Genomic DNA, 12,763 nt, shown 5'->3' with positions numbered 1-12,763 from the left:
AGTTGCCGTGAGCTGTGATGCAGGTCACAGGCACAGATTAGATCTGGCATTGCTGTGACTGTGGCGTAGGCTGGCAGCTGCAGCTCCAATTTGACCCCTAGCCTGGGAACTTTCATATGTCATAGGTGTGGCCCTAAAAAGACCAAAAAAAAAAAAAAAAGCAAAAAACCCCCCCAAACCCACCATAATACACATTAAAAACAAATATAGAATAATAACATTTTGATCACTACTATACCTCGCTATCTAAACACAACATTCCTTCATTTTAAGATATCCTTAGAGGAGATAGCTTATTTCTTGCAAATATCAAAACTTTGTCCACTCTAGCAATTTCTGATACAAAGATATTTTAAAATGTTCTTTTACTTTCCCCTGACTTCTGAAATGACATAGCTGAGCAAAATTTAACTGTATTGTTGGTTCCAGTTTAGATCCAGCATGTTCTTCTTTTTTGTATTCTCAGTAATATAAGTAGAAGGTAGAGATACACACTGGAGAACTATCATGAATTCAAAGCTACATGATGGAACCGACAAAGGTCCTGAGAGTCTAGTCTATCTGGTAGTTTCTTTGCTTTAGGTTAGAAGAAAGGTATGGGCAAGGGGTGGGGGAACTCCCCTCTCTGAAATAAGCTCTCTCAAGCATTAATTAGAAGCTCACTGATGTGATTAAAAGATGCCAGGAAAGAGCCACCCTAAAATACAACTAACATAAAATAACCACATGTGGAAACACTATTTTGAAGTAAGAGTGGCAATAACAGATGCTTTTAGTAATGGGCAGGAACGTTTTAAAAGGGGCTTGGAGGAATAAAAATTTGTCAATCTTATGAGATTCTAAATCTCTAGATAAAGATTCTTCTAATTTTTTTTATCTCCCATCCCAATATGTAGCAGAGTATCTTGCATAGAATAAGCAGAGGGAAAAATTATTTTTGTGAGATCGCTGATTCTCAAATATTAGACCAGGAAAGAACCCTCTAATCTAATGAGCATTTTAAAAACAGAGCTAAGCATACAACAATGACAAAAAAAAAAAAAAAAGAGCAGAAATAGCACTGAACGACTGAATGACAATTCATCAGGAAACCCTGAGGACAGAAATATCCCTTAAATAACATTCAATCTCATTCCCTTTGTTCTAGTCCTGTCCCCACCCAGCAGCCTTCAGATCTGTAATTTGGTTTTCTAAGTGAACACACCCACCAAGGAGTATCCCAGTAGACTACCAGGGAAGGCTGTCAGGTCAGGGCCTCTCTTTCTAAATGTAGAAACCTGCTTTGGATTTAAGAAACACCTGTGCACTTGTTTAGCCAACCTTCGCAGCAAACTGAGTACTTCGTGGCAGGCACTGTACTAGACACCAAAGACACAGGAATTAATCAGAGAATTTCTGGTTCTCACTTGGGCTTCAAAATCCTTATAAAAATCTGGAGTCCTTTTAAATCACTTTCCTCTACCTTTCCTGATAGGGGAAACGAATCATTGACCATGTGTCATCTACTTTTACATATTTGTAAAGTGTTACCTACTCTCTTTTTCTCCATATTTTAACATTAGATCTGGTTTGTATTACCTCTTGAGATCCAAGGCATTTTAGTGTTAGTTCTGGTAAATTACTGCACGGTTTTCTTAGAGTTCCTAAATCAGATCTTTTGAAGAAAACAATCTTAATTTCAATAAGAAGGCAGAGGGAGCCTAAAAAGGCAGCTTGCAATTAATTTTAGAAAATCTCCCAGCTGCCGAAGTCCTTGAAAGACAAAATAGGGTGCAATTATTTTTAAAGAGTTTTATGCTAATTTTATTTTCATGCCCCAGCCAACACACACGCGCGCGCGCGCGCACACACACACACACACACACACACACGCACTCATAAGCAGTATCCGAGATCTAATGTGCTGTGCTTTAGAAAGCCTGAATATGAGACTGCACAAAGGCATTTTAGAAAGCTCCCACCTCATCAGTGACGTTATTAAACAGGAGCTCAAGACATTTAAGGGTGAACTTTTCCTATTCTGAGTGTTGACAAAAACATGAAAATTCAATAATAAACTAACCAAAAAACACAGACCTGGATTGAAAACAGTTTTTACTGAAATCACAACCTCCTGGCATGATGGCAGTCCTTTATTTTCTCATTAAAGCTGCCAATATTCTGGAGGCCCTTTCTGGCTCATTTGCCCCTTTTTCATTAACACTGGAGTGGGGCAGAATGGGTTCTGCCCTTCGAAGACTCCTTTGTTCCACTGTCATACATCAGACCACCCAATGAGGTAGATATTATCATATAGTCTGTATTATCTAGAACATTCTCAATGTTTCTGTGAGCACGGGTCTCAACATTTTAGTTCAGAAAATATGGTCAGTCTGGGCAGACATTCACAGGCTGCAGGAAAAAAGAACTCCATCTACCCACTGAACAAAGTTCCCGCAGAGAGTCCATAGCTAAATTTCAACAAATTGATCAAGTGTTCCATTTTTAAAGAAAAATCACATACTTAAAAAAAAAATCACTAAGATGTTCCCAATGCTATATCGGAGTAGGCCTGTGTCTTTCATATTGGCTGCTGAATTTATCAGAAAGGAACCAAACGTTTGTAACAACAGATTCTGTCTGTCTGTCTCTATGATGACACATGTATGTTCGCATCTGCATTCTGTTTTAAAAGAAACCTCATTATGCTCTCTTACCGAGTATTATTTTAGATGCCAGTTAACTCTCCCCAAACCCTCCCCCCAAGGAACCTTAAAGTAAATAAACTTATTACACAGCCATGTTCCTGCAGAAGTTTGAATCACACCAAGAATGCATATCCTTAAAAGGAAATGTTTTCCCTCCCCTTGCATCCTGTTATTTAAGCTATTTTAAGTACTTGTCTGGAGAAAGCTGAGCCAGAATTCAAGTGGTTTTGATTTTAGCTGCTGTTTTACACTGCCCATGTGCAGGTGGTATGTGATGCAATCTATCACTTCAAACACATCTTTTGGGGTGCTACTTTGTCTTATAAATCTGACAGTGAGAAAGACTTGGATTTCCTTTGACCCCCAGGTTGTGTGTGTGTGTGTGTTGCTTTATCTGTCCTCGAATCTGCCTAAATCTACTGTCTTTTTTACAAAGAGGTTGCATATGTGTCCTCATCTGCAATACACATGCAACCTCTTTAATACTAAGCCACTATGGTCAGTGCTTGTTAGGACTTAAGAAAACCAAGTACAGATGCACATCCTTTCAGAAAAGCTGGGTTTAAAAGTTTCATTTAGTTTAACCAATATATTCCACAAATTTTTTGCACTAAAAAAAAAAATAACAAAAGGAATCTATATCTATCTAATGATGGGTTACACACACCACACACACACACACACGATCCTCACTGCCTAAGAAAGCACACAAAATATTAATTTAAAAGACTCAGCCAAAAGACTTGTGCAGAAGAATTTAGATTATACTCTAACCTAAGATCTAGGCAATAAAGTTGAGCTTTCATTAGGCATTAAAACTTTAGAAAAGGCAGCTGCTAAACATCTCCAGATGCTTAGCTAAACACAGGTTTTGCCTTTCACGGCCTATACCTTTTGAGATAGCTCATTCCAGCAAATACCTACAAGAGGCAGCTTAATGAGTCCCAGCTAAGGGTAGATTAGAGGTTGTGACCTAAGAGTTCACCCTAATAGTGGATCCCCAAAGGTGGAGGTCAAGTACAGCTAAAGGCTGGACAAGGTCAGAGGGCTGAGAGAAGGCAATCAAAAATGTTGTCTATTAATTGTTTTCCAAGGAAAAATTTCCAGCAGTCTGGCCATCATTTCCCACCAGCTACCACCCTCCCACTTTAAAAATACACACACACACACATTCTCACACGTGTGTGCTCTTGCTCTTACCCCCCCCCCATATCGGTACTCCTGTCTTCCACGCCGTCAAAACATGGTTTTCAGATACTCTGAGACCTTCGCTTCTAATACTCCATCGATAATTAACCAGATGGCACAGTGAAAGAGCACTGGTTTGTTTATTTTTTTGGTTGGGCTGTAGTTTTTATTTTTTAAGCCATAATTAAACAAATATGCACTGGTGTCGTTTTCTTGAATTCAAGTGAATTAAACGAAAACCACCATGCTTTTTGCGGCATCATCCTGATGTGGTTTTAGTATACTGGAGAATATCAAGTAATTTGAAATGACTTCCTGAGATGAGAAAATCTGGTACAGCTACAATCACCATGACCAAAATTTTCTGGCCTGAGTTTCGTGGGCAGCCTCAAAGGAATATACCCACACTACTGCTAGTCATTTATGAAACCCCATTATTCTTTCATTTCAAAAGTGCTGAACTTGTGCGTTTTTTTTTTTTAAAAAAAAAAAAGCTCAGTGGCTATTGCTTAGGAGAGAAAAAAGTCAGATGTAAGTGTTTGCTGGACTGAAGGCACTCTGAAAAGATTTACATTACACAAATTTATCTTTATGACAAGTAATCATTCAAATGACCTCTAGCTTCCATAACAAGATTAAAGCCTCAGAATATAAAGGGCACTTTCTACTTGGTAAAATATTTACTTCCTAAATGTTCTGAAAAATTTTATGTATTCTTCTTTAGAAAGAACTTATGCAGCACTGCAGTATTTAAATTAAAACAGAAACATTATGAAGTAGGAAAAAATGAGCACCAAGGCTTCTTGCTATTCCAGCGGGAAATATTAGAAACAAACGTTGAGAAAATGAAAATAATTAAATGAAAATATACTGCTCAGAACTTAACACTAAGCAGGTGCAGAAAGTAAGTGAAAGGAGAACTTTAAATTTTAATACCCTATTTATTGCTGGTAAAGAGTTTCAAAGGACTATTAATTGATTGAACAAAACCTATGGTTAGTGGTAATTACAGAGATTTTTTTCCACACACTATGATTGTGGTGAATTTCTAAAGAGATAATCAAGGCTATTATTGTTAATAGATGGGGGAAAAAATCATATAATGATTTCCATATTTTGTCACAACTGAACTGAGACAAAGTAGTCCTCTGTCCTCTCCCCTCTCTATGCCATAAGAAAGAATTGTCCTAGTCAGGAAAATAAGTTATAGAGATTGTTTTTAAAATCAAGTTTCCTAAATGAACAAAAAAAAAAAAAAAAAAAGGGATTTCCATAACACCTTTGACAGATGCCTGAGGGCTCTGTAAATAAGAACTAAAAACTACAAAGATTTTAAAGGAAAATCAAAAGATTCAGGTACCTGGGGTCTCAAACACTCTTCTAAAAGACAGACTATACACAAGCCTTTAATATGCTGAAAAATATAAATTTTATGTGTTATGCTGTAATAGCCAAAGCCTTAACAATAAATTCTGCCATGATGAAAACCTTCATTAACAAAGAGCCTTTGAGTTTCCAGTTCATAACGACAAAGTCCCAATACATGAAAAGAGAATAATTCCCTGGGATTCAATCAATTAACTATTTATTTATTGAAAACTTCACATGTGAGCCAACAGTGAGCTAGACACTGAGGGGGAATACAGACGAATAATATGTAGAAGAGGCAGAAATTTTGGACTCAGCCGGTTAAGGATCTGGTGTTGTCACTGCTGGCTCTGGTTACTGTTTTGGCACAGGTTCAATCCCTGGCCAGGCAATTTCTGCATGGTGTGGGTGAAACCAAAAAAAAAAAACCAAAACTATTTAATAAGTTAATTAGTTTTATTTAGAAAAATTTTTTTGAATATTCTTTCCTAAATTATATTTTTCAATATTATACTCGGTATATGCAAGGGAAATTATGTCTCCCTCAAGGAGGCAGAAACACTGTTGGTAAAGGGAGCCCCTACCCCTACTTCATAACTTCAGTGCCCTTAAATCTGAGGATCTGTTAGTGTGTTGTGTACACCTCTGATGGTACTCAGGAGGATATTAGGTGGTATGAAATAACAGCCCATCACCTGGTGAGAAAACTCATCTATTCAGTTCTCTTTTCTTTTTCCAGGTCACTTCCATGGATTCCAGAATTCCTACTGAGGGATATATATGCCTTGTAGGGCTTCCATAAGACATATGGCCCAATCTCCCACCTCTGGGAAGGTCTTTGCCTACTCTAAATCCTCCAAGATGTATGATTTAAAGTGTGACAGTAGTTCCACAATCGCCCTTTGTTGCAGTCCAGGCTCTAATTGATCCCTCACTTAGTCCAATTTAGCCCTGTTTCCTCCTTGGACATAACTGGTCAACTCCATATCATTAAACTTTAAAGGAACAATTAAGCTCTTTTGCTGATAAAAGTATTCCAGTGTCATCAGGTAAACAATATTTGAATTAGCTTTAGTTTTTAAAAAATATTGCACACACATATTTCTGAGATGCTACACATGAGAACAAAGCCTATGTTCAACAATAAACATTGATTTGAGGAGGTGAGGCCTTAAAGATTAAACAATAGCAATAATAAGGTCCCCACCCCAAAATTCTATTTATAGATAAACAAACTAGGCTGTCCCCAACACTGAAAGATGAATATGATGGAAGGTTCAAAGGAAATATGATCCTGAAATAATTATGACAAGAACAATCTCAAGAATCTATAATCTACAGAATAACATGATTTAAAAAGTCTTGCATTACAATCAAGAAATCACCTGCTGTTTTTTCATAATTAATTTAATATTAGACTGAGTAGTACTCTTCTTACAGTAAGTGGCATCTACGGCAAATTAACCGACTGCCTTTTTTTTCATACACACACACAAAACTGTGTTAGATTTAGGACTATTCAATTTTTTTCCTAGGTAGAATTCTGATGGAATTATGAATGGTCATTATTTTTCACAAGGCATACTGTGTTACTGAATGGCTTCAGAGAGAACGGTGCTCATAAATGGATGGAAATAGAGATTTATATGCTTCTTCACTTTTCGTTAATGGGATTTTTTTTTTTGTCTTTTTGCCTTTTCTAGGGCCACTCCCTCGGCATATGGAGGTTCCCAGGCTAGGGGTCGAATCGGAGCTGTAGCCACTGGCCTATGCCAGAGCCACAGCAACTCGGGATCTGAGCCACGTCTGCGACCTACACCACAGCTCACGGCAACGCCGGATTGTTAACCCACTGAGCAAGGGCAGGGACGGAACCCGCAACCTCATGGTTCCTAGTCGGATTCGTTCACCACTGCGCCATGACGGGAACTCCCGTTAATGGGATTTTTAACACAGGTCAAAGAGTAGATTCTGATTTAAATAACAAATTATTATGATTTAACTTTATACCCTTTCATCAAGGGGATACCAAATAGTAATAGTCTCCCTCTCTAAGCCCATGCTGAGTTGTGAGTACACACATCAATAATCAGGTCTTACCTGTTTTCTCATTATCTTCTACTGACATGGCCTGAGCACTGAAATTTGGAATGTAAATACTATAAACTGCACCCATGGCTGCTAAATCCAAAGACATGTTATATGATGATAAAGGATTAAATCAAATGGCATGCTAATCCTTCCCATCTTATATGGACACTAATTTAATTTCAGAAGGTCAAACAGTCTGCATTATCCAAAGGCACAGAGAGTTCATGAAAAAGGCAATAAACGCAAGCTAATTAGGGAAAGGCAAAACATCATCTAAAGGATCTTATCATTTTCAGGGCTCATATATCCCCTTTGGGAACACCACAAAAGCTACAAATCTTCTCCTCAGAAAAATATGATATACGAAATACAGTAACAACACAAAATTTGTCTAAAAATTTCAGGAGCAACAGCAGCCCCCAGTTAAAGACTGGCACCCTGGGCTAAAAACCTTTGACCATATTAGATATTAGACATAATTAGGAATAACATGGTTTAACGTGTAGCTTCTAAAACTTTATCCCACTGATTTTAACTACCTTGCCCTAAGGTTCATGATTAACCATTCATATTATTTTTTAGAGAAAAAACTTTGATTTAGGGCCAAAATCAAAGTGCTTTACTGTAGTTACGCCACAAAAAAAACTTACCAACTTTTGCAAAGGCCTCTTTGAGTTCATCAAGCTCATCTTTGGAAATCTGGGTAGTAGCCATCTCATCCATTTAAAGAAGATCTAAAGAGAAACCAAAAAGTTTCAAGACTTTAAACAGAAACAAGTCATAGATACAGAGAACAAGCAGGTGGTTGCCAGAGGGGAGGGGATGGGGGAAAGGAAAGAAATAGGTGAGGGAGATTAAGAGGTACGAACTTCCAGTTGCAAAATAAGAGTCACTGGTATGAAATGCACAATGTGGCGAATATAGCCAATACCTATGTAATATCTTTGTATGGTGACATAACTAGACTTATCCTGGTGATTAGTTTGAAATGTACAGAAATATCGAATCTCTGTGCTGAGTAACAGAAACGAACATTGTGTGATAGGTCAATTGTACTTCAAAAAATCACAAATAAACAAACAAATAAGCTCATAGAAAAGGACATCAGATTTGTGGTTACCCGAGGTGGGGTGGCAGGGTGGGGGAGGGGACTGGATGAAGGCAGGCAGAAGGTAACAAACTTCCAGTTATAAGATAAATAAGTACTAGGGATGAAATGTACAACATGATAAACATAACTAACATAGCTGCATGTTATGTTTGAAAGTTAGAGTAAATCCTAAGAGTTCGCATCACAAGAGAATTAACATTTTGTATCTATATGAGATGATGGATGTTCACTAAACCTACTGTGACAATCACTTTATGATGTATGTAAATAAAATCATCAGGCCGGAGTTCCCGTCGTGGCGCAGTGGTTAACGAATCTGACTAGGAACCATGAGGTTGCGGGTTCGGTCCCTGCCCTTGCTCAGTGGGTTAAGGATCCAGGCCTTGCCGTGAGCTGTGGTGTAGGTTGCATGCATGGCTCGTATCCTGTGTTGCTGTGGCTCTGGCGTAGGCCGGTGGCTACAGCTCCGATTCGACCCCTAGCCTGGGAACCTCCATATGCTGCGGGAGCGGCCCTAGAAAAGGCAAAAAGACGACAAAACAAACAAACAAACAAAATCATTAGGCCATTCACCTAAAACTTACAAAGCGAGGAAAATTTCTAAAGACAAAAAAAATTGTTATGAATATATTACAAGCATTCCGGCGAACTCTCATCTTAGGGATGATTTAGACAGAAATGCAAACTACTGAAACCACCTCAACAAGTTTCCATATTTCTGCCTACAGCCATTAGGAAACAAATGAGATGTCATCATATACCAAGAGTTATCCAGAATCTTCCTTTCAAGAACAAACTCTTACATTATGTTCAAAGAGTGTGAAAAACAGGCAAGGGACACAGCAATGACTGAAATTCTTGGTCGTATGTGCCAAAACTAAGTCATAATTATGTGTCCAAAGATTCATGTAAAATTTAATTTTTCCATTCAGCATTTATCTATATCTCCCTGTCTATTTATCAATCTATCTATCTTACTGGCTATTTACACTTTTTTCTATCATTTTTGAGATATAAGTAACATAATACTGTGTAAGTTGAAAGTTTACACTGTAATGATTTTATAGATATATAAATAAATGATGACCACAATAAAGTTAACACATCCATTACCTCACATACTTAACCATTTTTCCCCTATTAAGCCATTAAAAAATCATGCATTGCAAAGAAACTTGATTTTCAGACAGCACGCTGACAGCTATCAATCATTCCCATTAAGGGAGGAATCAACCAAAAAAACAGGTTATTTTTGGTTTGGATACAGAAATACAAGTGCACGCTAATCAACACATCTTTGTGCACATGACTTATTAATATTACTTAAGCTTATACTCTTTTTGATTTGGCCCTATTTTACCTACATAGCCAGTAAGATAGGGTTTGGCAAACTATAGCCTGTGGGTTAAATGTGGACCACTGCTTATTTTTGTACGACTCCCAAGCTAAGTATGGTTTTTACAGATAAACATTTACAGTCAAATATTTGAACTTCAATTAATGGAAATGTTATCCCAGAAGAACAAATTCCATTCTTCTCTTCAGATTTGTATTACAAAAAAAATTACTCAGGTATTATTATATTTTAAATTTTATCAGTAAAAATTTGTGAAAATAACATTTAAATCCTTGATATTAATAATACAACATTCTTATTTTGCCTCCTGGCACACAAAATTTATGATCTGGACTTTTACAGAAAAACGTGACCGAGCCCTGCAAGAGAGAAAGGAGGGCTGTACCACAACGGAAAATCCCCACATCTAAACCTATTAACAATTTTTGGACGGAAGGAAATGAAAATGATTATGTGTTGCCTTTTTCTCTCTCTCTCTTGATCTTTTTTAAGGACTTGACTTTTTAGAACAATTCACAGCAAAACTGAGCAGAAAGCACAGGGAATTCAGTTCCCATATATCTCTTGCCCTCATGCACATGTACAGCCTCCACCCTTACCAACCTCCCATCAGAGTGAAACATTTGTTACCACCAATGAACCTACATTGACACTGTCATCCAAAGCCCACAGTTTACCTTCAGGTTCATTCTTGGCATTGTACACATTCTGCATTTTGATACCTTCATAGTATCATACAGAATAGTTTCACAGCCCTAAATGTGTTGTTGCCTTTTCAAAAAAAGTGTCTTTGTGTTAAATTTCATAAACTATACAAAATACAAAGTTGAGAACTTATATTTATCCCTTTTAGACATTTTTTTGGGGGGGGGTCTTTTTAGGGCCACTCCTGCGGCATATGGAGGTTCCCAGGTTAGGGGTCCAATAGGTACTGTAGCCAATGGCCTTCACCAAAGCCACAGCGATGTGGGATCCAAGCAGCATTTGCAACCTATACCACAGCTCACAGCCACGCCGGATCCTTAACCCACTGAGCGAGGTCAGGGATCGAACCTGCATCCTCATGGATGCTAGTCGGGTTTGCTAACTGCTGAGCCAAGATGGGAACTGCTAGACATTTTTATTAAAAGTTAAAAAAATGATTTGCTAACTCATCATTTTGTAATGATGCCTACTACCTAGTACAGAGAAGCTCAAGAGAGCTAGTTCACTTCTAGAACTTATCACAGGTCTAGGCACAGAGTAAGGGACTCAATAAAATAATACTTTCATAAATTCATCCATTCAACAAGTATGTGCTAAGCCCTACATTAGATAAATTCATATTTCTAGCAATTCCCTGAACCCTCATAACAGACTTATGAGGTAAATATTCATGCCCCCCCCCCTTTTTTTTCCTTATTAGATAGCCTAGTCTCAAAGGACCATGGACCTGGCATTTAAATTCAGGTTTCTCAAATCCCTGGGAAGTTTTAAAATGACTATGATACTTACGACCTAAGTTTCCACCATAACGCAACACAAATTCATAATGACTCATATTTTTAAAAACAAAATATAAACAGATTTTTAAAAACATAAAACAGAACTTGTCTGCTCATAAAACTTTCTTACCTATGGTGTTAAAATGTAACTAAAGACAGAAAATGTCTCAGTAGATAAGTTGTGTAAAAACACTTTTCAGAACAGGCTCAGGCTCTATAAGGTAAAGAAAGGTCTTCAGTTAGATACAAAGGCAATCATTTTCAAGATTAAGAGTAAAAAAGGATTTTTCATAAGCTAAGCTGCAACCTAATGACAATGCTTTAAAAAATTCTATATTTTGCCAATATGATGTTCAACACTTCTGATTACAAATACTATATAGGATTTACTAAGATTTTCTTTATATATATTTTAAAGTAATCATGTTTTCAATACAAAATTATTGCCCATCTTCAGTGATTATGCCATGCAGAACAATGGCACGGAAAGTTTGGAAATGAGACTGTCTCAGAAAATCTAAAACATGTGGCCTTGCCTTTATTTCTAAAAGTCCTTTCTAAGAGCGTCTGGGCAATTTGTGAGTCCATAGTAATCTAAAGGTTATGTATAACTGACTTACTTTGCTGTACACCTGAAACTAACACAACTTTGGAGGTCAACGATACTCCAATAAATTTTTAAAACATAAAGTATGTGAGGTTTTTTTTTTAAAAGACAATTTAATTCTCATACAACTATATCACTTCTATACAAAGAATCAGACAAACACGGTTCTAGAGATACACCCCTGCCCTACTGACTGCACCCTTCACGCACCCCTGCTGACCAGCAGGTTCTGACTCAATCCTTCCCACTTCACTCCTTTGCAGGCAGCTGAAAAGGACAGACACGTCTTTTCCTCTTCTTTATGCCCCGCCCCCAACACACACACACCTTTAACCTCGTACAATTTTACTGACGTATTAGGCATCTGTTATATGCCTAGTTCCTGCCAAGGAATTTACAATCTGGGGAAGACAAAGACGTAGATAATTACAATTTGGCACAAAGTAAATCAGTGGCTGTAATAAAAGATAGAGAAGGGGAAAGACTCTAGAGACTCTAAGGATTATTAATTCCACCTCAGGCAGGTCACAAAAGTAGTACTTTTGCTCTTCCCACAAAATTAGGAAATACTTAGATCTCATAGAAATGACTTCAAGGTACTTGTTTACTTAAAAAATATTAATACAACACTGCATGAAAAAAAAACCCAAATATATCAAGTTTTCTAATTTCTTATTCCTGTCTAATTACCATAATAAAAGTCTACAGTGACCACTCTTACACCTATAGCTCAGATGTTTCATCCGCAGGAGACACGAAAAGGTACAACTGAACAAAAATAAAAAGAGTAGGAACACACATACATTTCCAAAACAACTGTTTGGTCCGGGATAATAAAACAGTTTCATTTTGGAGTCTCTCACTTATCTC

At 37.4% G+C, this 12,763-nt stretch overlaps 1 protein-coding gene across 2 annotated transcripts in view; it reads right to left on the bottom strand.

Annotated features, from left to right (window-relative positions):
- Window positions 1-12,763, bottom strand: part of PLS3 (plastin 3) — an 86,756-nt gene that overhangs the window by 32,700 nt on the left and 41,293 nt on the right. The window contains exons 2-3 of one of the 2 annotated variants that reach the window (XM_047764508.1): window positions 11,417-11,500; window positions 7,985-8,068 (exon numbers count right to left, since the gene is read on the bottom strand). In XM_047764508.1, the coding sequence (XP_047620464.1) occupies window positions 7,985-8,057 (73 nt within the window). In that variant the 5' untranslated portion in view covers window positions 8,058-8,068; window positions 11,417-11,500. The remainder of the gene's footprint in view (window positions 1-7,984; window positions 8,069-11,416; window positions 11,501-12,763) is intronic. The other variant, XM_047764507.1, reaches the window with a different exon arrangement.

Source organism: Phacochoerus africanus, chromosome X (genome assembly GCF_016906955.1).
Source record: "Phacochoerus africanus isolate WHEZ1 chromosome X, ROS_Pafr_v1, whole genome shotgun sequence".
Taxonomy (NCBI): domain Eukaryota; kingdom Metazoa; phylum Chordata; class Mammalia; order Artiodactyla; family Suidae; genus Phacochoerus; species Phacochoerus africanus.
Note: the sequence above shows the minus strand (reverse complement) of the source record. Positions and strands in the feature narration are given on the sequence as shown.